This window comes from Oryctolagus cuniculus, chromosome 14 (assembly GCF_051225735.1).
Source record: "Oryctolagus cuniculus isolate XC-2025 breed Fujian yellow rabbit chromosome 14, ASM5122573v1, whole genome shotgun sequence".
In the NCBI taxonomy this organism is placed as follows: domain Eukaryota; kingdom Metazoa; phylum Chordata; class Mammalia; order Lagomorpha; family Leporidae; genus Oryctolagus; species Oryctolagus cuniculus.
Window position 1 is genome coordinate 34,498,228 of NC_142880.1, and position 27,308 is coordinate 34,525,535.

At 40.0% G+C, this 27,308-nt stretch overlaps 1 protein-coding gene across 1 annotated transcript in view; it reads left to right on the forward strand.

Annotated features, from left to right (window-relative positions):
* LOC100353853 (butyrophilin-like protein 3) overlaps nucleotides 1–26,973 on the forward strand; it is a 65,453-nt gene extending 38,480 nt beyond the window's left edge. Inside the window, exons 3-8 of the mRNA XM_051853905.3 lie at nucleotides 4,833–5,114; nucleotides 24,516–24,629; nucleotides 25,276–25,314; nucleotides 25,720–25,737; nucleotides 25,821–25,852; nucleotides 26,607–26,973. Of these exons, the coding sequence (XP_051709865.2) occupies nucleotides 4,833–5,114; nucleotides 24,516–24,629; nucleotides 25,276–25,314; nucleotides 25,720–25,737; nucleotides 25,821–25,834 (467 nt within the window). The 3' untranslated portion in view covers nucleotides 25,835–25,852; nucleotides 26,607–26,973. The remainder of the gene's footprint in view (nucleotides 1–4,832; nucleotides 5,115–24,515; nucleotides 24,630–25,275; nucleotides 25,315–25,719; nucleotides 25,738–25,820; nucleotides 25,853–26,606) is intronic.
* The last annotated feature ends 335 nt before the right edge of the window (nucleotides 26,974–27,308 follow it).

Here is a 27,308-nt window from a genome sequence, read left to right on the forward strand (position 1 = left end):
GAGTTTCTTGATCTCTTTGTAGATTCTGGCTATTAAGCCTTTATCTGTTGCATAGTTTGCAAATATTTTTTCCCATTCTGTCGGTTGTCTCTTCACTTTCCTGACTGTTTCTTTTGCAGTACAGAAACTTCTCAATTTGATGCAATCCCAATAGTTGATTTTGGCTTTGACTGCCTGTGCTTGTCGGGTGTTTTCCAAGAAGTCATTGCTGGTACCTATATCTTGCAGGGTTTTTCCAATGCTCTCTAATAATTTGATGGTATCAGGTCATAGATTTAAGTCTTTAATCCATGTTGAGTGGATTTTTGTGTAAGATGAAAGGTAGGGGTCTTGCTTCATGATTCTGCATGTGGAAATCCAGTTCTCCCAGCACCATTTATTGAATAAACTGTCCTTACTCCAGGGATTGGTTTTGGATCCTTGATCAAATATGAGTTGGCTGTAGATGTTTGGATTGATTTCTGGTGTTTCAATTCTGTTCCATTGGTCTATCCATCTGTTTCTGTACCAGTACCATGCTGATTTGATTACAACTGCCATGTAGTATGTCCTGAAATCTGGTATTGTGATGCCTCCAGCTTTGTTTTTGTTGTACAAGATTGCTTTAGCTATTCGAGGTCTCCTGTGTCTCCATATGAATTTCAGCATGATTTTTTCCAGATCTGAGAAGAAGGTCTTTGCTATCTTGATTGGTATTGCATTGAATCTGTAAATTGCTTTTGGGAGAATGGACATTTTGATGATATTGATTCTTCCAATCCATGAGCTTGGAAAATTTTTGCATTTCTTGGTATCCTCTTCTATTTCTTTCTTTAAGGTTTTGTAATTTTCATCGTAGAGATCTTGAACGTCCTTGATTAAGTTTATTCCAAGGTATTTGATTGTTTTTGTAGCTATTGTGAATGGGATTGATCTTAGAAGTTCTTTCTCAGCCATGGCATTGCCTGTGTACAAAGGCTGTTGATTTTTGTGCATTAATTTTATACCCTGCTACTTTGCCAAAACCTTCTATGAGTTCCAATAGTCTCTTAGTAGAGTTCTCTGGGTCCCCTAAATAAAGAATCATATCTTCTGCAAAGAGGGATAGTTTGAGTTCTTCCTTCCCTATTTGTATCCCTTTAATTTCTTTTTCTTGCCTAACAGCTCTGGCTAAAACCTCCAGAACTATATTGAATAGTAGTGGTGAGAGTGGGCATCCCTGTCTGGTACCAGATCTCAGTGAAAATGCTTCCAACTTTTCCCCATTCAATAGGATGTTGGCTGTGGGTTTTTCATAGATTGCCCTGATTGTATTGAGGAATGTTCCTTCCAAACCCAGTTTGCTTAGAGTTTTCATCATGAATGGGTGTTGTATTTTATCAAATGCTTTCTCCGTGTCTATTGAGATAATCATATGGTTTTTCTTCTGCAGTCTGTTAATGTGGTGTATCACATTGATTGTCTTGCGCACATTAAACCATCCCTGCATACCAGGGATAAATCCCAGTTGGTCTGGGTAGATGATCTTTCTGATGTGTTGTTGCATTCTATTGGTGAGAATTTTATTGAGGATTTTTGCATCTATGTTCATCAGGGATATTGGTCTGTAGTTCTCTTTCAATGCTGCATCTTTTTCTGGCTTAGGAATTAAGGTGATGGTGGCTTCATAGAAAGAATTTGGGAGGATTCCATCTTTTTCGATTGTTCTGAATAGTTTGAGAAGAAATGGGATTAGTTCTTCTTTAAATGTCTGGTAGAATTCAGCAGTGAATCCATCTGGTCCTGGGCTTTTCTTTGTTGGGAGGGCCTTTATTACTGTTTCAATTTCTGTCTCAGTTATGGGTCTGTTGAGGTTTTCTATATCTTCCTGTTTCAATTTAGGTAGGTTGCATGTGTCCAGGAATCTATCCATTTCTGATAGGTTTCCCTGTTTGCTGGCATACAAGTCCTTGTAGTAGTTTCTGATGATTCTTTTTATTTCTGTGGTGTCTGTTGTTATGTTTCCTTTTTCATCTCTGATTTTATTGATTTGGGTCTTTTCTCTTCTTTTTTTAGTTAGTTGGGCCAATGGGGTGTCAATTTTGTTTATTTTGTCAAAAAACCAGCTCCTCGTTTGGCTGATTTTTTGTAATTTTTTTTTGGATTCAATCCTGTTGATTTCTCCTCTGATTTTAATTATTACTCTTCTCCTACTAGATTTGGGTCTGGTTTGCTGTAGGTTTTCTAGACCCTTGAGGTGAATTGAAAGCTCATCTATTTGGTGCCTTTCAAATTTCTTGATGTAGGCACCTATTGATAGAAATTTTCCTCTTAACACTGCTTTTGCTGCATCTCATAAGTTTTGATATGTTGTGCTGTTATCCTCATTTACTTCCAGAAAGTTTTTGATTTCTCTTTTGATTTCTTCTATGACCCATTGTTCATTCAGGAGCATGTTGTTCAATCTCCATGTGTTTGCGTATGCCCTAGGGATTCCTGAGTTGTTAATTTCCAACTTCATTCCTTTATGGTCTGAGAATCTGCATGGTATGATTCTAATTCTTTTGAATTTGCTGAGACTTGCTTTATGGCCTAGTATGTGGTCAATCCTAGAGAAGGTTCCATGCACTGCTGAGAAGAATGTAAAATCTTTAGCTGTAGGATTGAGAGTTCTGTATATATCTGTTAGATCCATTTGGGCATAGTGTCAATTAAATCTGCTGTTTCCTTGTTGATCTTGTGTCCTGTTGATCTGTCTACTTCTGAGAGTGGAGTATTGAAGTCCCCCAGTACTATTGTATTGGGGTCTAAGTCTCCCTTTAAGTCCCTTAACAAATCTTTTAGATAAACCGGTGCCCTGTAGTTAGGTGCATATACATTAATAATTGTTATATCTTCTTGTTGTATTGATCCCTTAATCATTATGTAGTGTCCCTCTTTGTCTCTCTTAATGGTTTTTGTGGTAAAGTTTATGTTGTCCAATATTAAGATGGCTACGCCTGCTCTTTTTTCATTTCTGTTGGCATGCTATATCTTTTTCCAGCCTTTCACTTTCAGTCTGTATGGATCTTTCTTGGAAAGATGTGTTTCTTGTAAGCAGCAAATAGATGGGTTTTGTTCCTTAACCCAATCAGCCAATCGGTGTCTTTTAACTGGACAGTTCAGGCCATCAACGTTCAATGTGACTAATGATAAGTGGTAACTTTGCCCTGCCATTTGCCAAAGATAAGTTCTAATATATGCTTTGAATTCCCTGTGATCTTTTGCTGTGAGGTTTCCTTCCTTTACCTTCTTTCATATTGATGATTGTGTTTCTGTGTTTCTGTGTGCAATACATCTTTAAGCATCTTTTGCAGGGCTGGACAAGTGTCGACAAATTCTTTCAATTTCTGTTTGTTTTTAAAGGTCTTTATTTCACCTTCATTCATTCGAGAATTTGTTTTTGAGAACTTCTTAATGTTCTTATCAATTTTTTTAGATCTGCTTCTTGCATTTCTTCTATCTCATCATCTTCATAATCTTGAATTGGGGTGTCTTTTTCATTTAGGGGCGTCATGGTGACTGCCTTGTTTTTATTACCTCGGTTTTTGCGTTTGTTATTTGGCATATTGGAGATATTTGGTTTCTTCACTGTGGTGCTTTTTCTTGTTATACTATGACTCTAGATTAAGTGGACTGTCTGTTTTTGATGGAGCCTTAGAGGCTTGAGATGGGTGTGGCCTGAGAGGTCTGTTTGGTGTGCCAAAGGTGACACTCCCAGGTTAGGCGTGGTAGATCTCTCTCTTTCTTTTTTTGATTCAAAAGGGAAGTAATTCCGCACAGCTGAACGAGGTTGGAGGTAGTTAGCAGGCAAATGATATACCCACAGGAGCCAGAGATCAGAATCTCTTTCCCAAGGACCACACAGGGAATCTGTTCTGCCCTCAGAGTGGGCTCAAATTCTCCTTCAGTCTCCCACTGGGTTGCCAAAGTTACAGACTTGTAGCGTCTCTGGAGAGTACTCACGTGAATTCTGTGAGTTCTCTCCCCCACTGTCTCTTTTTTCACAGTCTCAGTTCAGTAGCACCACAAATTTACTAGGTCCTAATCTCCTGTTAATTCGCACCGCCCAGAGTCAGGTTTTTCTGCTAGGCTCAGGGCCGGTGCAGACCTGAGGTCGCTCTGCTTATGACATATGTCCACAATGGTGCCTGCTCTTTGTCTTGCTCGCCCTTGAGAGGTGAGCGGAGAGAGAGAAACCCGTGTCCGTACCAGTCACTTTCTCTCTCTCTCTTCTAGTTAGCCTGGTGAACTTTTCCCCCCCGGGGGTCATTCCCTCTAGTCTCCTCTCTCCGCTTGCCTGCCGGTGTCTCGGGCTATTGAGGTTCGGCTCACCTCGCGTTCCAGCGCTGGTGTGTTGAGTCTGCTGCTGGTGTCCCGAACTGTGGGCTCCCACGCTCTCCACGCAGGTCCACTGTGAATCACGCATTCCGGAAGAGTTTCTTCTGCTGTTTCCTCCCCTACTCTTTCTTGAATCTGCAGTATCTCCACTTTTATTAAACTGTCTCTCCCCAGTCTCTCAGTGTGCTCCCTTCCTATTCCACCATCTTGCAATAAATCAATCTTAAAAAAAATTAAGGGGACTTACCTGAGGTTCCTCAGAAATGATGGACAGTGATGGGGTCCAAGCTCTAAACCAAAACAGTTGGACCCCAATATTCCCCTCACCTCAATAAAAGGGGTATGAAAGGACTATAAGAAGTGTTATAAATGTACATTTTGTGTAAAACAGAGATAGAGAATAGTTAAGTTGAAGGAACTGATGAACTTGGCTTGGTTTAGCTGTGGCATTGAGATATGATGTTTGTTTTTAATCTTTTCTGTTTTCTTCCTAGACATGGAGATGACTTTAACTCCTCTCATTTCTGTGATGAGATATGTTGATGGAGGCATCCAGCTACACTGTCAGTCCTCTGGTTGGTTATCCCAGCCCATAGTGAGATGGAAAGGCTCAGAAGGAAATGATTTACCTTCAGACTCAAAAGTTATTAGAAACATGCATGGCCTGTTTGATGTGGAGACATTCCTTACAGTCAGAAAAAATTCTGGAAGCATATCATGTTCCATCCAACTCTCTGACAAGAGTCTAGAAGTGAAAGCCAGGATATTCATTGGAGGTAAGTAGGAGCTAGGATCAGGGAGGGTTGAGTGGATGCTACTGTAACAGTCCAGAGGAAAGGAACCTCTATTACAGAATTGTTTAACATTGCTACATTTTAATTATTACTTTTGAAAGTCAAAGTCAATGAAATATTGGAAGGAAATCATAAAAATTTTTATTAGGTGGAAACAGAATTATTTACAATTCCTAGAATTGGAATTAAATGTTTCTCTTATCAAAAAGTAAGTCCGTGGTACAGAGTTTCAAATTTTTTAAAATTTTATTTAAGGTATACAAATCTCATGTATTTCATAAAATTTATTTTAAGGTATATAAATTTCATGTATTTCATATATGCAGTTTAAGGCACATAGTGATATTTCCCACCCTATTCTTTCTTCCAACCTTCTTCCTCCTTCCTCTCTTCATCTCTCTCTTAAAACAGAAAGAAAGGCTGGCGTCATGGCTCAACAGACTAATCCTCCGCCTTGTGGTGCCGGCACACCAGGTTCTAGTCCCATTTGGGGTGCTGGATTCTGTCCCGGTTGCCCCTCTTCCAGGCCAGATCTCTGCTGTGGCCTGGGAGTGGAGTGGAGGATGGCCCAGGTGCTTGGGTCCTGCACCCCACGGGAGACCAGGAAAAGCACCTGGCTCCTGCTTTCGGATCAGCACGATGCACCGGCCATGGCAGCCATTGGAGGGTGAACCAATGGCAAAAGGAAGACCTTTCTCTCTCTCTCTCTCACTGTCCACTCTGCCTGTCAAAAAAAAAAAACAGAAAAGTATTACTATGATCAACAAAAACATTATTTTTACCCATTTTCATTCTTTGGATCATCTCTTTTTTTCTTTTTTCTCTTAATTTTTAATTAGCTTTTAACAGATTTCAATATAGTTTGTAGATATAATTCTGAGAATTACATGATATTCCATTTTCACTTAAAATTATACTTTATAACTGAAGAGGGGCACTATATAATGATTAAGGGATCAATTCAACAGGAAGATATAATGATTATCAATGTATATGCACCTAATTACAGGGCACCAGTTTATTTAAAAGATTTGTTAATGGACTTAAAGGGAGACTTAGACCCCAATACAATAGTACTGGGAGACTTTAATACCCCACTCTCAGAAATAGACAGATCAACATGACAGAAGATCAACAAGGATACAGTAGATTTAAATGACACTATAGCCTAAATGGATCTAACAGATATCTACAGAACTTTTCATTCTACCATTCTACACAGAAAGCATTTACATTCTTCTCAGCAGTACATGGAACCTTCTCTAGGACTAACCACATATTAGACCATAAAGTAAGTCTCAGCAAATTCAAAAGAATTAGAATCATACGATGCAGCTTCTCAGACCATAAAGGAATGAAGTTGGAAATTAGCAACTCAGGAATCCTTAGAGCATATGCAAACATATGGAGATTAAACAACATGCTCCTGAATGAAAAATAGGTCATAGAAGAAATTTGTCGCTCCCCCTCTTCACGGAGGAATGACACAGGACCCTGGGATGTTCTTTTGTCTGCTCGGCCCTTCCCGGGTTTGCTGCTGGTCCCTCCCGGGTTGGCTGGCAACCCCTCCACCTCCATGGAGGGGCGGTTCCCCCTGCCACTTTCCCCACTTCCGCGGGGGAGCGGCACACTGCCAGCCGGCTCTCTCGGGGGCTGCTCAGATGTTATCCGGATGTTCCCTTTAGATGTTCCTGGTGCATGTTGTCTCTCTCCTCCTTTATAGTCCTCTTCCACCAATCCCAACTCTGCTACCCACATGCCGAGTACGCTGCTCACCTCCAATAAGGAGCAAGATCAGCTCCTGCAGCTCATCACTCAAGTTGGCGAGAGGCAGCTGTGTAGAAGTTGTTTACTCCTCTCCCAGCGCCATATTGTGGGAGAGCAGATGCATAGAATAAGTCTTAATTTGAGTAACTTAGTCTAGTCCGAGTTGCTCCCCACAAAATTAAAAGAGAAATCAAAACTTTTCTGGAAGTAAAGGAGGATAACAGCACAACATACCAAAACTTATGGGACACAGCAAAAGCAGTAAGAGAAAAGTTTATATCAATAGGAGCCTACATCAAGAAATTGGAAAGGCACCAAATAGATGAGCTTTCACTGCATCTCAAGGATCTAGAAAACCTACAGCAAACCAGACCCAAATCTAGTAGGAGAAGAGAAATAATTAATATCAGAGAAGAAATCAACAGGATTGAATCCAAAAAAAAAAACACTACAAAAAAATCAGCTAAGTGAGAAGCTGGTTTTTTGAAAAAATAAACAAAATTGACACCCCATTGGCCCAACTAACTAAAAAAGAAAAGACCCAAATCAATAAAATCAGAGATGAAAAAGGAAACGTAACAACAGACACCACAGAAATAAAAAGAATCATCAGAAATTACTACAAGGACTTGTATGCCAGCAAACAGGGAAATCTATCAGAAATGGATAGATTCCTGGACACATTCAACCTACTACCTAAATTGAACCAGGAAGACATAGAAAACCTAAATAGACCCATAACTGAGACAGAAATTGAAACAGTAATAAAGGCCCTCCCAACAAAGAAAAGCCCAGGAACAGACGGATTCACGGCTGAATTCTACCAGACATTTAAGGAAGAACTAATCCCATTTCTTCTCAAACTATTCAGAACAATCGAAAAAGATGGAATCCTCCCAAATTCTTTCTATGAAGCCACCATCACCTTAATTCCTAAGCCAGAAAAAGATGCAGCATTGAAAGAGAACTACAGACCAATATCCCTGATGAACATAGATGCAAAAATCCTCAATAAAATTCTGGCCAATAGAATGCAACAACACATCAGAAAGATCATCCACCCAGACCAAGTGGGATTTATCCCTGGTATGCAGGGAGGGTTTAATGTGCGTAAAACAATCAATGTGATAGACCACATTAACAGACTGCAGAAGAAAAGCCATATGATTATCTCAATAGATGCAGAGAAAGCATTTGATAAAATTCAACACCCTTTCATGATGAAAACTCTAAGCAAACAGGGTATGGAAGGGCCAATCCTCATTTGGGATTGCATCAAATTGAGAAGTTTCTGTACTGAAAAAGAAACAGTCAGGAAATTGAAAGGCAACCGGGGGGTGGAGCCAAGATGGCGGAATTGTGAGGGCGCACACCAATAGTCTGGGAAAATTTAGTTTAATAAAAGGGGAGTTACGGTAGCCTCAGAAAAAACAACCAGGAAAATATTGCAGAGGAAACACTTCTGGATCGAGTGGCTGTGAATCAGAGGACCTACTGGGAGAACAAGGTCGCCCACTGCGCGGAAGCCGAGCTGCGGGAGCCGTGGGAGCCGTGGGAGCCACAGGGTCTGCACACCAGTGCAGGAAGGGGAGTGCATGTCACACAGACACCAGCGGGGAGAGTTGGGACGTCCAGGGCTCCAAGTCCACACATCGTCGTTGGAAGGGGAGGTGAGCTCAATAACCCGAGACATTGGCGGGGAAATGGGGGTCACAATCTAGAGGGGGGCCGGAAAGTGCAGCAGACTCACTACTGGAAAGAAGGAAAAAAAAAAGCTTGGGGGTTTCTCTCTCAGCCAACCTTGCAAAGGTTGCAAGACTGCAAGGCTTGAAGAATTCACAAGAAACAAAGAGCAGGCCCCATCTCTGGATTTACATATCAACAGGGGAGAGCTAAGGAACTGAGTCACTACAATTCAGTAGCATAGGCAACCCAGTGGGAGTCCAGAGGAGAAGCCTACACAGACTCCTTGGGTAGAAGCCACAGATCAGAAGCTAAATACCACCAATTATGCACAGCGGTGCCGTGCGGTATTACTTACCCCCTGAATAAATAAAATAAATAAATAAATAAATAAATAAATAAATAAATAAAAAGAGAGATTTACCACGCATAACCTGAGGGTGTCACCTTTGCACACCCGTAACCAGGAAGAACTAAGCAGAGTTCTCAGGCCACAAACATCTCAAGCCTCCAAGGCTCCTCCAACAGCAGGCAGTCCACTTAACACGGACATAGTATAAAATAAAAAAAAATTAAAAAAAAACACACAGGACGAAAGAAGAATTAACTATGCCAAGCAACAAACACAGAAATCAAGGGAACAAGATCAACGATGACACTATGATGCCTCCAAATAAACAAAACACCCCAAGCCAAGATTATGAAGATGATGAGATAGAAGAAATGCAAGGTACGGATTTCAAAAAATTTATGATAAGAACATTTAGAAGTTTTCAAAAGCAAATCATTGAACTACAGAAATCCTTATTGGACAGGATTGAAAATCTCTCTCTTGAAAATGAAATTTTAAGGAAGAATCCAAATGAAATGCAGAAACTAGTAGAACAGGAAAGTGTGATAGTGAAGAGAAATCAAAATGAAATGAAGAGCTCAATAGATCAAATGACAAACACATTAGAGAGCCTTAAAAACAGAATGGGTGAAGCAGAAGAGAGAATATCAGACTTAGAAGATAGAGAACAGGAAAACATACAGTCAAACCAAAGAAAAGAAGAGGAAATTAGAAATCTAAAAAATATTGTTGGGAATCTACAGGAAACTATTAAAAAAAAAAAAACAACATTCGAGTTCTAGGAGTTCCTGAAGGCATGGAGAGAGAGAAAGGATTAGAAGGCCTTTTTAGTGAGATACTAGCAGAGAACTTTCCAGGTTTGGAGAAGGACAGAGACATCCTAGTACAGGAAGCTCACAGAACCCCCAATAAACACGACCAAAAGAGATCCTCACCACGACACGTGGTAATTAAACTTACCACAGTGAAACATAAAGAAAAGATCCTAAAATGTGCAAGAGAGAAACGTCAGATTACTCTCAGAGGATCTCCAATTAGACTAACAGCAGACTTCTCATCAGAAACCTTATAGGCTAGGAGGGAATGGCGAGACACAGCACAGGTGCTAAGAGAGAAAAATTGCCAGCCCAGAATATTATATCCTGCCAAGTTCTCACTTGTGAATGAAGGTGAAATAAAGACCTTTCATAGCAAACAGAAATTGAAAGACTTTGTGGCCAATCGTCCGGCCCTGCAAAGATACTTAAAGATGTGCTACACTCAGAAACACAGAAACACGGTCATCAATATGAAAGAAGGTAAAGGAAGAACACCTACCAGTAAAAGAGCATGGGAAGCTCAAAGCATATACTAGAAAATATTTCCGGGAAAATGGCAGGGCAAAGTCACTACGTATCAATAATCACATTAAATATTAATAGTCTGAATTCTTCAGTTAAAAGACACCGTTTGGCTGATTGGCTCAAAGAACACAACCCAACTATTTGTTGCCTACAAGAAACACATCTCTCTAACAAAGATCATGCAGACTGAAAGTGAAAGGTTGGAAAAAGATATTCCATGCAACAGAAACCAAAAAAAAGCAGGTGTAGCCATATTAATATCAGACAAAATAAACTTTAATACAAAGACTGTTAAGAGAGACAAAGAGGGACACTATATAATCATTAAGGGTTCAATTCAACAGGAAGATGTAACTATTATAAATGTATATGCACCTAATTACAGGGCACTGGTCTATTTAAAAGATATGTTAAGGGACTTAAAGGGAGACTTACATTCCAATACAATAGTACTGGGGGACTTCAATACTCCACTCTCAGAAATAGACAGATCATCCGGACAGAAGATCAACAAGGAAACAGCAGATTTAATTGACACTATTGCCCAAATGGATCTAACAGATATCTACAGAACTTTCAATCCTACATCTACAGACTTCACATTCTTCTCAGCAGTGCATGGAACCTTCTCTAGGATTGATCACATACTAGGCCATAAAGCAAGTCTCAGCAAATTCAAAAGAATTAGAATCATACCATGCAGCTTCTCAGACCACAGCAGAATGAAGCTGGAAATTAGCAACTCAGGAAACCCCAGAAAGTATGCAAACACATGGAGACTGAAAAACATGCTCCTGAATGAACACTGGGTCATAGAAGAAATCAAAAGAGAAATCGAAAACTTTCTGGAAGTAAATGAAGACAACAACACAACATATCAAAACTTATGGGATGCAGCAAAAGCAGTGTTAAGAGGAAAGTTTATATCAATAGGTGCCTACATCAAGAAATTGGAAAGGCACCAAATAGATGAGCTTTCACTGCATCTAAAGGACCTAGAAAAACTGCAGCAAACCAAACCCAAATCTAGTAGGAGAAGAGAAATAATTAAAACCAGAGAAGAAATTAACAGGATTGAATCCAAAAAAAAAAAAAAACACTACAAAAAAATCAGCTAAGTGAGAAGCTGGTTTTTTGAAAAAATAAACAAAATTGACACCCCATTGGCCCAACTAACTAAAAGAGAAAAGACCCAAATCAATAAAATCAGAGATGAAAAAGGAAACGTAACAACAGACACCACAGAAATAAAAAGAATCATCAGAAATTACTACAAGGACCTGTATGCCAGCAAACAGGAAAATCTATCAGAAATGGATAGATTCCTGGACTATGCAATCTACCAAAATTGAACCAGGAAGACATAGAAAACCTAAATAGACCCATAACTGAAACAGAAATTGAAACAGTAATAAAGGCCCTCCCAACAAAGAAAAGCCCAGGACCAGATGGATTCACTGCTGAATTCTACCAGACATTTAAAGAAGAACTAATCCCATTTCTTCTCAAACTATTCAGAACAATCGAAGAAGAGGGAATCCTCCCAAATTCTTTCTATGAAGCCAGCCTCACCTTAATCCCTAAGCCAGAGAAAGATGCAGCACTGAAAGAAAATTACAGACCAATATCCCTGATGAACATAGACACAAAAATCCTCAATAAAATTCTCGCCATAGAATACAACAACACATCAGGAAAATCATCCACCCAGACCAAATGGCATTCATCCCTGGTATGCAGGGATGGTTCAACATTCGCAAATCAATCAATGTGATTCACCACATTAACAGACTGCAAAAGAAAAACCATATGATTATCTCAATTGATACAGAGAAAGCATTTGACAAAATTCAACACCGTTTCATGATGAAAACTCTAAGCAACTTGAGTATAGAAGGAACATTCCTCAATATAATCAAAGCAATTTATAAAAAACCCACAGCTAGCATCCTATAGAATGGGGAAAAATTGGAAGCATTTCCACTGAGATCTGGTACCAGACAGGGATGCCCACTCTCACCACTGCTATTTGACATAGTTCTGGAAGTTTTAGCCAGAGCCATCAGACAAGAAAAAGAAATCAAAGGAATACAAATTGAGAAGGAAGAAGTCAAACTATCCCTCTTTGCAGACGATATGATTCTTTACTTAGGGGATCCAAAGAACTCTACTAAGAGACTATTGGAACTCATAGAGGAGTTTGGCAAAGTGGCAGGATATAAAATCAATGCACAAAAATCAACAGCCTTTGTATACACAAGCAATGCCATGGCTGAGAAAGAACTGCTAAGATCAATCCCATTCACAATAGCTACAAAACAATCAAATACCTTGGAATAAACTTCACCAAGGACGTTAAAGATCTCTATGATGAGAATTACAAAATCTGAAAGAAATAAATAGAAGAGGATACCAAAAAATGGAAAAATCTTCCATGCTCATGGATTGGAAGGATCAACATCATCAAAATGTCCATTCTCCCAAAAGCAATTTATAGATTCAATGCAATCCCAATCAAGATACCAAAGACATTCTTCTCAGATCTAGAAAAAATGATGCTGAAATTCCTATGGAGACACAGGAGACCTCGAATAGCTAAAGCAATCTTGTACAACAAAAACAAATCCGGAGGCATCAGAATATCAGATTTCAGGACATACTACCGGGCAGTTGTAATCAAAACAGCATGTTACTGGTATAGAAACAGATGGATAGACCAATGGAACAGAATCGAAACACCAGAAATCAACCCAAACATCTACAGCCAACTTATATTTGATCAAGGATCTAAAACCAATCCCTGGAGCAAGGACAGTCTATTCAATAAATGGTGCTGGGAAAACTGGATTTCCACGTGCAGAAGCATGAAGCAAGACCCCTACCTTACACCTTACACAGAAATCCACTCAACATGGATTAAAGACCTAAATCTACGACCTGAAACCATCAAGTTATTAGAGAACATTGGAGAAACCCTTCAAGATATTGGCACAGGCAAAGAATTTCTGGAAAAGACCCGGGAGGCACAGGCAGTCAAAGCCAAAATCAACTATTGGGATTGCATCAAATTGAGAAGTTTCTGTACTGCAAAAGAAACAGTCAGGAGAGTGAAGAGACAACCGACAGAATGGGAAAAAATATTTGCAAACTATGCAACAGATAAAGGCTTAATAGCCAGAATCTACAAAGAGATCAAGAAACTCCACAGCATCAAAACAAACAACCCACTTAAGAGATGGGCCAAGGACCTCAATAGACATTTTTCAAAAGAGGAAATCCAAATGGCCAACAGGCACATGAAAAAATGTTCAAGGACACTAGCAATCAGGGAAATGCAAATCAAAAGCACAATGAGGTTTTACCTCACCCCCGTTAGAATGGCTCACATCCAGAAATCTACCAACAACAGATGCTGGCGAGGATGTGGGGAAAAAGTGACACTAACCCACTGTTGGTGGGAATGCAAACTGGTCAAGCCATTATGGAAGTCAGTCTGGAGATTCCTCACAAACCTGAGTATAACCCTACCATTCGACCCAGCCATCCCACTCCTTGGAATTTACCCAAAGGAGTTTAAATTGGCTAACAAAAAAGCGGTATGCAGCCTAATGTTTATCGCAGCACAATTCACAATAGCCAAGACCTGGAACCAACCTAAATGCCCATCAACGGTACACTGGATAAAGAAATTATGGGATATGTACTCTTTAGAATAGTATACTGCAATAAGAAACAACGAAATCCAGTCATTTGCAATAAAATGGAGGAATCTGGAAAACATCATGCTGAGTGAAGTAAGGCAGTCCCAAAGGGACAAATACCATATGTTCTCCCTGATTGGTGACAACTGACTGAACACCAAAAAGGAAACCTCCTGAAGTGAAATGGACACTATGAGAAATGGTGACTTGATCAGCATAGCCCTGACTGTTAATGAACAACTTAATACATTATCCCTCTTAGTAGTTTTTTTGTCTGTTCTACTTTATATGACTGGTTTAATTCTGTAATTAATACAGAGTTATTCTTAAGTGTTGAAAATTAACTGAAATGTGATCCCTGTTAAACATAAGAGTGGGGATAAGAGAGGGAAGAGATGTACAATTTGGGACATGCCAAGACACTCTGGCAAAAAAATCTCTGTGAGTGAGATCCCAGTGGAAAGAACAGGTCTTCAAAGAAGGAGGTACCTTTCTCTGAAGGGAGGAGAGAACCTCCACTTTGACTATGACCTTGTCTAAACAAGATAAGAGTCGCAGAACTCAGAGGGCTTCCATAGCCTTGGAAACTCATGACTGGAGCATAGGGAGATTACTGATGCCATAGACAGGAGTGTCAATTGGTAAATTCAACAACAGGAGTCACTGTGCACTTACTCCTCATGTAGGATCTCTGTCCTTAATGTGCTGTACATTGAGATTTAATGCTATAACGAGTACTCAAACAATATATTTCACTTTGTGTTTCTATGTGGGTGCAAACTGTTGAAATCTTTACTTAATGCATACTAAACTGATCTTCTGTAAAAAAAAAAAAAGAAATTATCAATTCCCAACTAGACTCTCACTGGGATTAAATATGACAATAGGTCTGATCTGATTTCATCATCATTTAAAAAAAATCATCTATTATTTTTCACTTTATGTTTCTGTGTGGGAGCAAACTGTTGAAATCCTTACTTAATGTATACTAAGCTGATCTTCTGTATATTAAGATAATCGAAAATGAGTCTTGATGTGAATGGAAGGGGAGAGGGAGTGTGAAAGGGGAGGGTTGTGGGTGGGAGGGACGGTATGGGGGGGAAGCCATTGTAATCCATAAGTCGTACTTTGGAAATTCATATTCATTAAATAAAAGTTAAAAAAACAAGTAAGGAAACCAAAAAAAAAAAAAACAAGTAAGGAAACCAAAAAAAAAAAAAGTCAAGGGTTCACATAAATAAGACCAGTGTCTGCTAATAACAAGATATAATTAAAAAGAAAGGAATTATCCAACTTGGGAAGCAGGACACACAGCAGACTCAAAGAATGACAAATGCCTTAAACAGCATTCTAGCCTCAGAATCAGCCCTTAAGGCATTTGATATGGCTAGAAAGCCCATGGGAGCATTTCAGGAATGGAAAGCCAAGACATTGTTGCAAAAACTGATCTACAAGAATCTCTGTTTGTGATCCTGGTGGAAAGAAGAGGGAGATACCTTTCTCTGAAGGGAGGAGATGTCTTCCACTTTGATTATGGCCTTGTCTAAATAATGTCAGAGTTTGGAACTCAAAAGGCTTCCTTGGCATCTCATTACATGAGAGTCAGATTGGCTGGCGCCATGGCTCAATAGGCTAATCCTCCACCTGCAGCACTGGCACCCTGGTTTTGGTCCTGGTCGGGGCGCTGGATTCTGTCCCGGTCACTCCTCTTCCTATCCAGCTCTCTGCTGTGGCTTGGGAGTGCAGTGGAGAATGCCCAAGTCCTTGGGCCCTGCATCTGCATGGGAGACCAACAGAAGCAACTGGCTCATGGCTTCGGATCAGCATGGTGCGCTGGCCGCAGCACCCCAGCCGCAGCAGCCGTTGGGGAGTTAACCAACAGAAAAGGAAGACCTTTCTCTCTGTCTCTCTCTCTCTCTCACTGTCCCCTCTGCCTGTCAAGAAAAAAAAAAAACAAGAGAGTCAGGTGATCACTGACATCATAAATAATAGTGTCAATTGTTAAATCAACAACAGGAGTCACTGTGCACTTGCTCCCCACATAAGATCTCTGTCCTTAATGAGTTGTTCTATGAGAATTAATGGTAGAACCAGTCTTCAAACAGTACTTTATACTATGAGTATCTGTGTGGGTGTAACCTGTTGAAAACTTTATTTAGTATAGAATTGACCTTCTGTATATAAAGATAATGAAAAATAAACCTTAATAAAGAATGAGATGGGAGAAGGAATAGGAGGTATGATGGTAGTGTGGATGGGAGGGCAGGTAGGGGGAGAAGAACCACTATATTCCAAAAAGCTGTGTGTATGAAATTTATATTTAGAAAATAAAAGCAAAAGAGGAAAGGAAATGAACAAAATGAATGTTTTCATATGAGCTATATCTCTACTTTTATCTGTTTACTGTAGTGTCTTTCATTAAAATTTGATAGTTCTGATAGATGAGATAAGTTATGGCTGAGGAGGGTTCTAAGATGGTGGAATACGGAGGGAGTATATTGATAGTCCAAGAGAAGATAGTCTAATAAAAATAGAGATAGTGTAGTCTCAGGGAAGAGTTAGGGGAAAAAATGGCAGGGGAAAATCTTCCATAATTAGAGGGACACGGTGGATCTATGTGGAGGGCATGGGCACCAATGGATCAGGACTCCAGCTGCCGAAAGCCTCTGCACCAGCACTGGAAAGAGAGGTGAGGTGAATCTGCAGTAGCCCGAACAACTGGTGGAAAAGTGGCAGGAAGAGCTTAGAGGGAATGAGGCTTGAAGCCCCATGGGTGAAACCCTTGACATTTATTCCTATCTTTATGATTAGTTATGCACTTAAAATGATCACTTTACTTAGTACGGTGTCGCTCCCCCTCTTCGTGGAGGAACGACACAGGACCCTGCGCTGTTCTTTTGTCTGCTCGGCCCTTTCCGGGTTTGCTGCTGGTTCTTCCCGGGTTGGCTGCCAATCCTTCCACCTCCATGGAAGGGCGGCTCCCCCTGCCACTTTCCCCACTTCCGTGGAGGAGTGGCCCACCACCGGCCGGCTCTCTCGGGGGCTGCTCAGATGTTATCCGGATGTTCCCTTTAGATGTTCCTGGTGCATGTTGTCTCTCTCCTCCTTTATAGTCCTCTTCCACCAATCCCAACTCTGCTACCCACATGCCGAGTATGCTGCTCTCCTCCAATCAGGAGCAGGATCAGCTCCTGCAGGTCATCACTCAAGTTGGCGAGAGGCAGCTGTGTAGAAGTTGTTTACTCCCTTCTCAGCGCCATATTGCGGGAGAGCAGATGCATAGAATAAGTCTTAATTCCAGTAACTTAGTCTAGTCCGAGTTGCTCCCCACAGTATGGTGGCATTAGTACCTGTCAACATAATTGGATTTAGAGTCCCATGGCAAAGTTTTTAGCTTTACTATTAAGTAAGTAAGTTTGTGGGAACGTGTGCTGAACTATTCATTTACTCCTTCTCTTATTTAAAGACTCATTTTTCACAGGGATCAACTTTCAAATGAATTTAAACACCTAAGAATAATTCTGTGTTAAGTAAAGAGTTCAACCAAATGTATTAATAAGAAAAAGAAAATAGCAAAAAGAATAAAATAGAACACTGTTCCTCGACAGTCAGGACAAGGGCTGATCAAGTCATTGCTTCTCATGGTGTCCATTTAGTTTCTAGAGGTTTCCTTTTAGGTGCTTAGTTAGTTGTCACAGATCAGGAAGAACATATATTTGTCCCTTTGGGATGGACTTATTTCATTCAGTATGATGTTTTCCAGTTTCTTTCATTTTGTTCCAAATGACCAGATTTCATTTTTTAACACTATGTAGTATTCCATAGAGTACATATCCCATAATTTCTTTATCCAGTCTTCTCTTGATGGGCATTTAGATTGATTCTTTGTCTTAGTTATTGTGAACTGAGCTGCAATAAACATGTAGGCACAGATAGCTCTTTAATTTGCTGATTTCATTTCCCTTGGGTAAATTCCAAGGAGTGGTATGGCTGGGTCATGTGGTAGGGCTATATTCAAGTTTCTGAGGAATCTCCAAACTGACTTCCATGGTGGCTTTACCAGTTTGCATTCCCACCAACAGTGGATTAGTGTACCTTTTCTCCCACACCTCCCCAGCATTTGTTATTTGTTGATTCAGTATGAAAGCCATTCTAACTGGGGTGAGGTGAAACCTCATTGTGGTTTTGATTTGCAATCCCCTGATTGCTAGTGATCCTGAGCATTTTTTCATGTGTCTGTTGGCCATTTGGATTTCCTCTTTTGAAAAATGTCTATTGAGGTCTTTGGCCCATCTCTTAAGTGGATTTTTTGTTTTGTTGTGGAGTTTCTTGATCTCTTTGTAGATTCTAGATGTTAATCCTTTATCATTTCCATAGTTTGCAAATAATTTCTCCCATTCTGTCGGTTTTTCTTCACTTTCCTGACTATTTATTTGGCAGTACAGAAACTTCTCAATCTGATGTAATCTCAGTTATTAATTTTGGATTTGGGGTCTTTACCAAGAATTCTTTGCCTGTGCCAGTATGTTGCAGGGTTCCTCTGATGTTCTCTAATAATTTGATGGTGTCAGGTCATAGATTTATATCTTAAATCTCGTTGAGTGGATTTTTGTGTAAGGTGTAAAGTAGGGGTCTTGCTTCATGCTTCTGCACATTGAAATCCAGGTTCCCCAGCACCATTTGTTGGATAGACTGTCCTTGCTCCAGGAATTGGTTTTAGCTCCTTGATCTAATATAAGTTGACTGTAGATATTTCGATTGAGCTCTGGTGTTTCTATTCTGTTCCATTGGTCTATCTGTCTTGTACCAGTATTGGACTGTTTTGATTATAACTGCCCTGAGGTATACCTTGAAATCTGGTATTGTGATGCTTCTGGTTTTGCTTTTGTTGTATAAGATTGCTTTAGCTTTCTGAGGTCTCCTGTGCCTCCATATGAATTTCAGCATCATTTTTTCCAGGTCTGAGCAGAATGTCTTTGGTATTTTGATGGGTATCACATTGAATTTGTTAATTGCTTTTACCCCTTGCCCCACCGTGGGCATGAGCTGACCTCAACCTCTCTCCCATATAGATGTTCCTTCAGCTGCTTTTAGAAGAATGCGCATTTTGTGATGTCGATTCTTCCAATCCACCAACCTGAAAGATTGTTCCATATTTCTTCTTCTATTTCTTTAATGTTTTGCAATTCTTATCATAGAGTTCTTTGACATCCTTGGTTAAGTTAATTCTAAGATATTTGATTTTTTGTTGCTATTGTGAATGAGATTCATTTAGAAGTTCTTTCTCAGTCATGGAATTGGGTATACAAATTATGTTGATTTTTGTGTATTGATTTTATATCTTGATACTTTACCAACTCCTCTATCAGTTCCATTAGTCTCTTAGTGGAATTATTTGGTTCCTCATATAAAGAATCGTGTCATCCGCAAATGAGGATAGTCTGACCTCTTCCTTCCCAATTTGTATCTCTTTGATTACTTTTTCTTGCCTAATGGCTCTGGCTAAAACTTCCAGGACTATATTGAATAGCAGTGGTGAAAATGGGCATCCCTGTCTGGTGTCATATCAGACCTCTGGGGGATTGCTTCTAACTTTTCCCATTCAAAATGATGCTGGCCATGGGTTTGTCATAAATTGCCTTGATTATTTTGAGGAATGTTCTTTCTATATCCAAAATGCTTAGAGTTTTCATCATGACAGGGTGTTGCACTTTATCAAATCCTTTCTCTCTATCTATTGAGATAATCATATGGTTTTTCTTCTGCCATTTGTTAATGTGGTGTATCACATTGATTTATTTGTGAATGTTGAACATCCCTACATACCAGGGATAAATCCCACTTGGTCTGGTTGGCTGATGTGTTTTTGGACTCTATTGGCTAAAATTTTGTTGAATTTTAGAGTCTGTTCATCAGGCAAATTTGTCTGTAAATCTCTTTCTCTGTTGCATCTTTTTCAGGTTTAGGAATTAAGGTGATGGTGGCTTCATAGAAAGAATTTGGGAGGATTCCCTCTCTTTCAAATCTTTTGAATAACTTGAGAATAATTGGAAATAGTTCTTTAAATGTCTGGTAGAATTCAATAGTGAATCCATCTAATCATGGGCTTTTCTTCGTTGGAAGGGCCTTTACTACTGATTCAATTTCTGTCTCAGTTATGGGTCTGTTTAGGTTTTCTATGTCTTCATTGCTCAATTTAGATCAGGTGTATGTGTCCAGAAATCTATCCATTTCTGCTAGGTTTCCCAGTTTGTTGGCATACAACTCTTTGTAGTAATTTCTGATGATTCTTTTTATTTCTGTTAAGTCTGTTGTTACATTACCTTTTTCATATCTGATTTTATTTTTTTATTTTTTAACTTTTATTTAATAAATATAAATTTCCAAAGTAGTTTATGGATTGAAATGGCTTCCCCCCATAACTTCCTTCCCACCCACACCCTCACATCTCCTGCTCCCTCTCCAATTCCATTCACATCAAGATTCATTTTCAATTATCTTTATATACATAAGATCAATTTAGTATAAATTAAGTAAAGATTTCAACAGTTTGCATTATAGCTTTAATTCACATTGTACAACACATTAATGACAGAGATCCTACATGAGGAGTAGGTGCACAGTGACTCCTGTTGTTGACTTAGCAAATTGACACTCTTGTTTATGGGGTCAGTAACCACCCTAGGCTCTTTTTTATTTATTTATTTTTGACAGGCAGAGGGGACAGTGAGAGAGAGAGAAACAGAGAGAAAAGTCTTCCTTTTCCATTGGTTTACCCCCCAGTGGCTGCTGTGGTCAGTGCACTGTGACCGGCACACTGCACTGATCCGAAGCCAGGAAACAGGAGCCAGGAGCCAGGTGCTTCTGTTGGTCTCCCATGCAGGTGCAGGCCCCAAGGACTTGGGCCATCCTCCATTGTACTCCTGGGTCACAGCATAGAGCTGGACTGGAAGAGGAGCAACCAGGACAGAATCCGGCACCCTGACCGGGACTAGAACCCGGGGTGCCAGTGCCACAGGCCTATTTTTTTTTAACTTTTATTTAATGAATATAAATTTCCAAAGTACTGCTTATGGATTACAATGGCTTCCCCCCCATACCGTCCCTCCCACCCACAACCCTCCCCTTTCACACTCCCTCTCCCCTTCCATTCACATCAAGACTCATTTTCGATTATCTTAATATACAGAAGATCAGCTTAGTATACATTAAGTAAGGATTTCAACAGTTTGCTCCCACACAGAAACATAAAGTGAAAAATAATAGATGATTTTTTTAAATGATGATGAAATCAGATCAGACCTAATGTCATGTTTAATCCCAGTGAGAGTCAAGTTGGGAATTGATAATTTCTTTTTTTTTTTACAGAAGATCAGTTTAGTATGCATTAAGTAAAGATTTCAACAGTTTGCACCTCCATAGAAACACAAAGTGAAATATATTGTTTGAGTACTCGTTATAGCATTAAATCTCAATACACAGCACATTAAGGACAGAGATCCTACATGAGAAGTAAGTGCACAGTGACTCCTGTTGTTGAATTTACCAATTGACACTCCTGTCTATGGCATCAGTAGTCTCCCTATGCTCCAGTCATGAGTTTCCAAGGCTATGGAAGCCCTCTGAGTTCTGCGACTCTTATCTTGTTTAGACAAGGTCATAGTCAAAGTGGAGGTTCTCTCCTCCCTTCAGAGAAAGGTACCTCCTTCTTTGAAGACCTGTTCTTTCCACTGGGATCTCACTCACAGAGATCTTTTGCCAGAGTGTCTTGTCTTTCCATGCCTGAAATACTCTCATGGGCTTTTCAGCCAGATCCGAATGCCTTTAGGGCTGATTCTGAGGCCAGAGTGCTGTTTAGGACATCTGCCATTCTATGAGTCTGCTGAGTATCTCGCTTCCCATGTTGGATCACTCTCCCCTTTATTTATTCTATTGGTTAGTATTAGCAGGTACTAGACTTGTTTATGTGCTCCCTTTGACTCTTAGTCCTTTCATTATGATCAATTGTGAACTGAAATTGATCACTTGGACTAGTGAGATGGCTTTGGTACATGCCACCTTGATGGGATTGAATTGGAATCCCCTGGTATGTTTCTAACTCTACCATTTGGGGCAAGTCAGCTTGAGCATGTCCCAAATTATACATCTCTTCCCTCTCTTATTCCCACTCTTATGTTTAACAGGGATCACATTTCAGTTAGTTTTCAACACTTAATCCACGGCGCCAGCCACCACCCTAGGCTCTTGTCATGAGTTGCCAAGGCTATGGAGGCATTTTGAGTTCGCCAACTCCGATCTTATTTAGACAAGGTCATAGTCAAAGTGGAAGTTCTCTCCAAAAGTGGAAGTTCTCTCCTCCCTTCAGAGAAAGGTACCTCCTTTTTGGATGGTCCATTCTTTCCACTGGGATCTCACTCGCAGAGATCTTTTATTTAGGTTTTTTTTTTTTTTTTTGCCAGAGTGTCTTGGCTTTCCATGCCTAAGTTACTCTCATGGGCTCTTCAGCCAGATCCGAATGCCTTAAGGGCTGATTCTGAGGCCAGAGTGCTGTTTAGGACATCTGCCATTCTATGAGTCTGCTATGTATCCCACTTCCCATGTTGAATCATTCTCTCCTTGTTAATTCTATCAGATAGTATTAGCAGATATTAGTCTTGTTTATGTGATCCCTTTGACTCTTAGACCTATCATTATGATCAATTGTGAACTGAAATTGATCACTTGGACTAGTGAGAAGGCATTGGTACATGCCACCTAGATGGGATTGAATTGGAATCCCCTGGCACATTTCTAACTCTTTCCCTCATGGGGCTTCAATGCTTGTTCCCTCTAGGCTCTTCCTGCTGCTCTTTTGCCATTGGCTTGGGCTGCTGTGGTCTAGTCTCACCTCACTTTCCAGTGCTGGCTCTCAGCTATAGGAGTTCCAAGCCATGGGTGCCCACGCCCTCCACGTTGGTCCACCTTGTCCCTCTAATTTCAGTAGAGTTTCCTCTGTCATTTCCGCCACTAACTCTTCCCTGAGACTACACTATCTCTACTTTTTAAAACTATCTTCTTCTTGGCTAGAGCAATAAGTTCCCTCCATATTCCACCATCTTGGAAACTACTCAGATTCATTTTTATAAGAAATATTAAAAACTTGTTTCTGTTTTTTTTTTTGTGAGATACCCCCTTTGTATTTCAGGTAGCTTTTCATAATTGTGATTTCTTTTTAAAATTTTTTATTTATATATCCAAAAATTCATATTTTAATTTCATTATACTATACAGGATTGATTTACAGATTTACTTTTATTTGAAAGGCAGAGCCACAGAGAGAAAGGGAGAGACATAGACATAGAGAGATATCTACCATCTGCTGGTTCACTCCTCAAATGGAAGCAATAGTCCAGACTGTGCCAGGCCAAAGTCAGGATCCTAGAATTTCTTCCAGGCCTCCCACAGAGGTACAGAAATCCAAGCACTTGGGCCACACTCTGCTGCTTTCTGAGGTAAATTACCAGGAAGCTGGGTTCAAATTTGAGCATCTAGGTCTCCAATCAGTGACCATATGTAATGCTAGCATGGCAGGTGGTGGCTTGACCCACTATGCCACAATGCTTGCCCCTCATCTACAGATTTAATGTAATCCTATATAAAACCTGATCAGAGTATTCCTACATTCCAGAAATCAATTGGAATTGACAAGTCAATTCTAGAAATTTATGTGACAGAGAAAATGGTCAAAAATTGTCCAGGAGCAGGCATTTAGTCTAGCAGTTAAGATGCCTGCCATCATATCAGATTATATTGGTTCCATTCTTGCTGTAGCTTGTGATTGCAGCTTCCTGATAATGCAGACCCTGGGAGGCAGTGGTGATGTCTCAAACAATTTTGTTCCTACTAAATCAAGTATGTGGGAGATTTCAATGGTGTTCTCAGGTCCTGGTTTTTTTTTTGGCTCTGGCTGTTGTGGGCATTTGGTGAGTGAACCAGTGAATGGTCTGTGAGCGCTCTCTCTCTCTCTCTCCCCCTTTCTTCCCTCCCTCCTTTCTTCTTTCCTTCTGTGTCCCTGATGTATAATATATAAATATTTTAAGGAAATAATTGTTTAGATACTTCTAAATAAAAACATTCAGAGATTATCAGTTTAGAGTATGTATCAAGACATATCACATTCCTGTGATAATTAAACCAGTCAAAAGTTTGTTCACAGAGACAGGCAAGTGAACAGTGGCACTAATCAGAGGGCCAGGAAACATATCCAAACCCAGAGAGAAATTTGATTAACATAGAGGTAATATGGCATGTAGCAATGAGTAAAGGCAAGTATTCGAGAAATAATGCTGGGACAGTATTGCATATAGGAGAAAGTGAAATAGAACTCTACCTCTTCTTATTTAAAAAGATAAATTCCATATTTAGAAAAACAAAGTTTTATCTTGTAGAAGAAATTATATGAAAAAAGTTCTTTTTATGTTGAGACAAGAGACTATATAGAAATCAAATTCCTTCACTTTTAGCAAACACTTAGGAGATCTATGAAACTGTTTTTCAGAGCTCTTTTTCCAGCAGTCACCCTGGCTTTTTGTCTCCATTGCACTGATTATTATCTGCTGTGCTGTATTCTGTATTCTACTTTGGATGAGAATCTCATTCTCCAGATCCCGGGGTAAGTGAGAAAAAAGAGATGCTTGGGACCAGGGCTGATTTATTGTCCAATAGGACCAGAATTCGGGACTCTTACCTCTTCTGGGACTGTTCTTACACCTTGGCTGTGAGGAACATGGTCCTTTTTCTCCTCCATGTTTACCTAAAATGACTCCCCAAGGAAACATCAGCTCAGCCAGGCCCTTTCTACATAAGAAATATCTAAATGTTGCATTAAGATTTTATTTTAAAAAAGTTTCATTATAGTTGGAAAGAATTTATACAAGAAGAAATAATAGTGAAGACAACAATATAAAATAATATTTCATCTAAAATGAATTTTCACCCACAAGGACCAATATTTTCTTCCTGGGTGGTAACACTCACTTTCCAGATACAGACTATAGTCTGTATCCCCCCACCCAGCCACCTTCTCCTTGATAACCTCCATCTCACCTCTACAGGGTCCTAAAATTCCACCTCTGTCTTCAGAGTGAGCAAAGCTGTTATCTTGTTTTGCCTCAGAAAAAGGCTAAGTGTGGGGACTGGAAATGGGGCATAAAAGGAGAAATCTAGGTGAGCTTCTGACTCCCAACAGGGTGAGGAGACAAGTTTGTCAGTACCTTTCATATTTCTTTTCTAACCACTTAAAATTCTTTGTTTTTCAGAGAAACTTCAGAAAGAATTGAAAGAACTAAGAGAACTAAGTAAGTAACTTGATATATTTGGAACCTTCCACTCCTAGCTTTAAATCCCTTCCTGTTCCACAATTTGAACTCTTTTCCATATCTTGTTGGAAAGAAAGATGGGGAAGACAATGAGATCAGCTGGTTTATACTTAGCATTCTTTAATAAGGAGCTGATTCTTAGATACTTGGGAACTTTAGGATAGGAATCAGAGCTTGAGAACAACCTAAAATTATTTACAAATTTTGTTTATTGGTACTTTTGTAGGGATAAGAATAATCATTTATGTGAACCCTCTAAGGGTATGTTGCCCAAGAATGTTGAAGTACCTCTGTAACATCACCCTCAGCTTCCCCCTGGTCTGATTATTTGAGCTTTTATCCAGGCCTGTGTCAAAAACTGACTATTCTGCTTTTTTATTTTAGAACAACACCTGGAACCAGGTAAGAACATTATCACACACAGAGATTTCCTCTCATTCCCTGCTGGGCCTCTGTTCTGTGATTTTGATCTTCTGTGTTTTTAGTTTCAGAGTGGTGAAGATGCACAGAAGAGCAGGTGAGAAGGGTCATTCTTCCCCAAGTATCTCCTCTCTCTCTCTCTCTCTCTCTCTCTCTCTCTCTCTCTCTCTCTCAATGAGTTCCTGTATTACAATTGCTGGAACAAGGACATAAGCTTTGTTAGCTTATGCTGGAACAAGGACATAAGCCTTTTCCATGCCAGCTCATTGACCAATAGTAGATAAAATCAGAATTTACCCCTTATCCCTGCATCCTTTGAAATCTGGAATTTACCGCTTATCCTTAAATCCCTTCAAGAGGCCAGTTCAGTCACACACTCTGTATTGTTCCCACTCCATTCCCTGCATTCTTTTCCAGGATTGAAAACCTCCTGGAAAGCTTAAAAACTTGTATGGAGAAACTCATTCTGCCTATCATGCCTCCCCACTCTGGACCCTTAGCCCATCCTAAGATTTTTAAGGCCCAGCCCACTAAGGACTGTACTGTATGCCATGTGTTCAGTTTGGCATGCTGGCAGTTGACTACTTTGCAAATAAATTCATTTTGGCTGTGAGTTCACATCCTGTCTCCTCTCTGTTCTGAATCCCATTTTCTTACAACAAGCTTGAAATGGGCTTTTGGGCTATGGGGATTTTGCATCTTCTTGCAGGCACACTTTGTAGAAAAACCTCATAAACCCTCATCAGATTTATCATGGAACCCTGGCCCAAAAGAGAAACTGCCTTTGCTCTCCCCTCCCTCCCTGCCTCCTATGTGAGTACTGAAATGAATATTCTTTTTGTTGTTTTCAGAATGGAAGGAAGCCCAGAAAAATGCAGATACAAGGGACCAGCATTGTGGCACAGTGGGCTAAAGTCCCAGCCTGTAGTGCCAGGATCCCATATGGGTGCCAGTTCAAGTTCTAGCTGCTCTATTTCAGATTCAGGTCCCTGCTAATGTGCCTGGGAAATCAGCAGAGGATGGCCCAAGATCTTGGGCCCCTGCACCTACATTGGAGACCTGTAAGAATCTCTTGACTCCTGGCTTTGTATTGGCTCAGCTCAGACCGTTGAGGCCACTTTAGTGAACCAGCAGTTGAAAGAACTCTCTCTCTTTCTGTCTCTATCTCTCTTTGTAACTTTGTCTTTTGAATAAACAAAAATAAATCTTAACCAAAAAACAATGCAGGTACAAATGGATGAATGGGTGACAGTGGACAGAGGCTTGGGTGAACATGGGAGAGGGAGCAGACTACTGAAAGACATGGGAGTTACTTAATGCAGGTTCTCATGAACTTCAGATAATGAATCTGTGATCAACCCCAGGGTACAGACAACCTCAGACATACTTCTCAACCTAGATCTAGAAGGTGAGATCTTCAGCCTGGGTGTCAATCACAGTAAAATCTCCAGGAAATTGAAGGGACTAGCTACTAGCCAGGAGAAAATACGTGAAATTGGGCAGGACCTGACAGATGGGAGAATGTTGGATAGCAAGGTCATCCAAACTCCCAC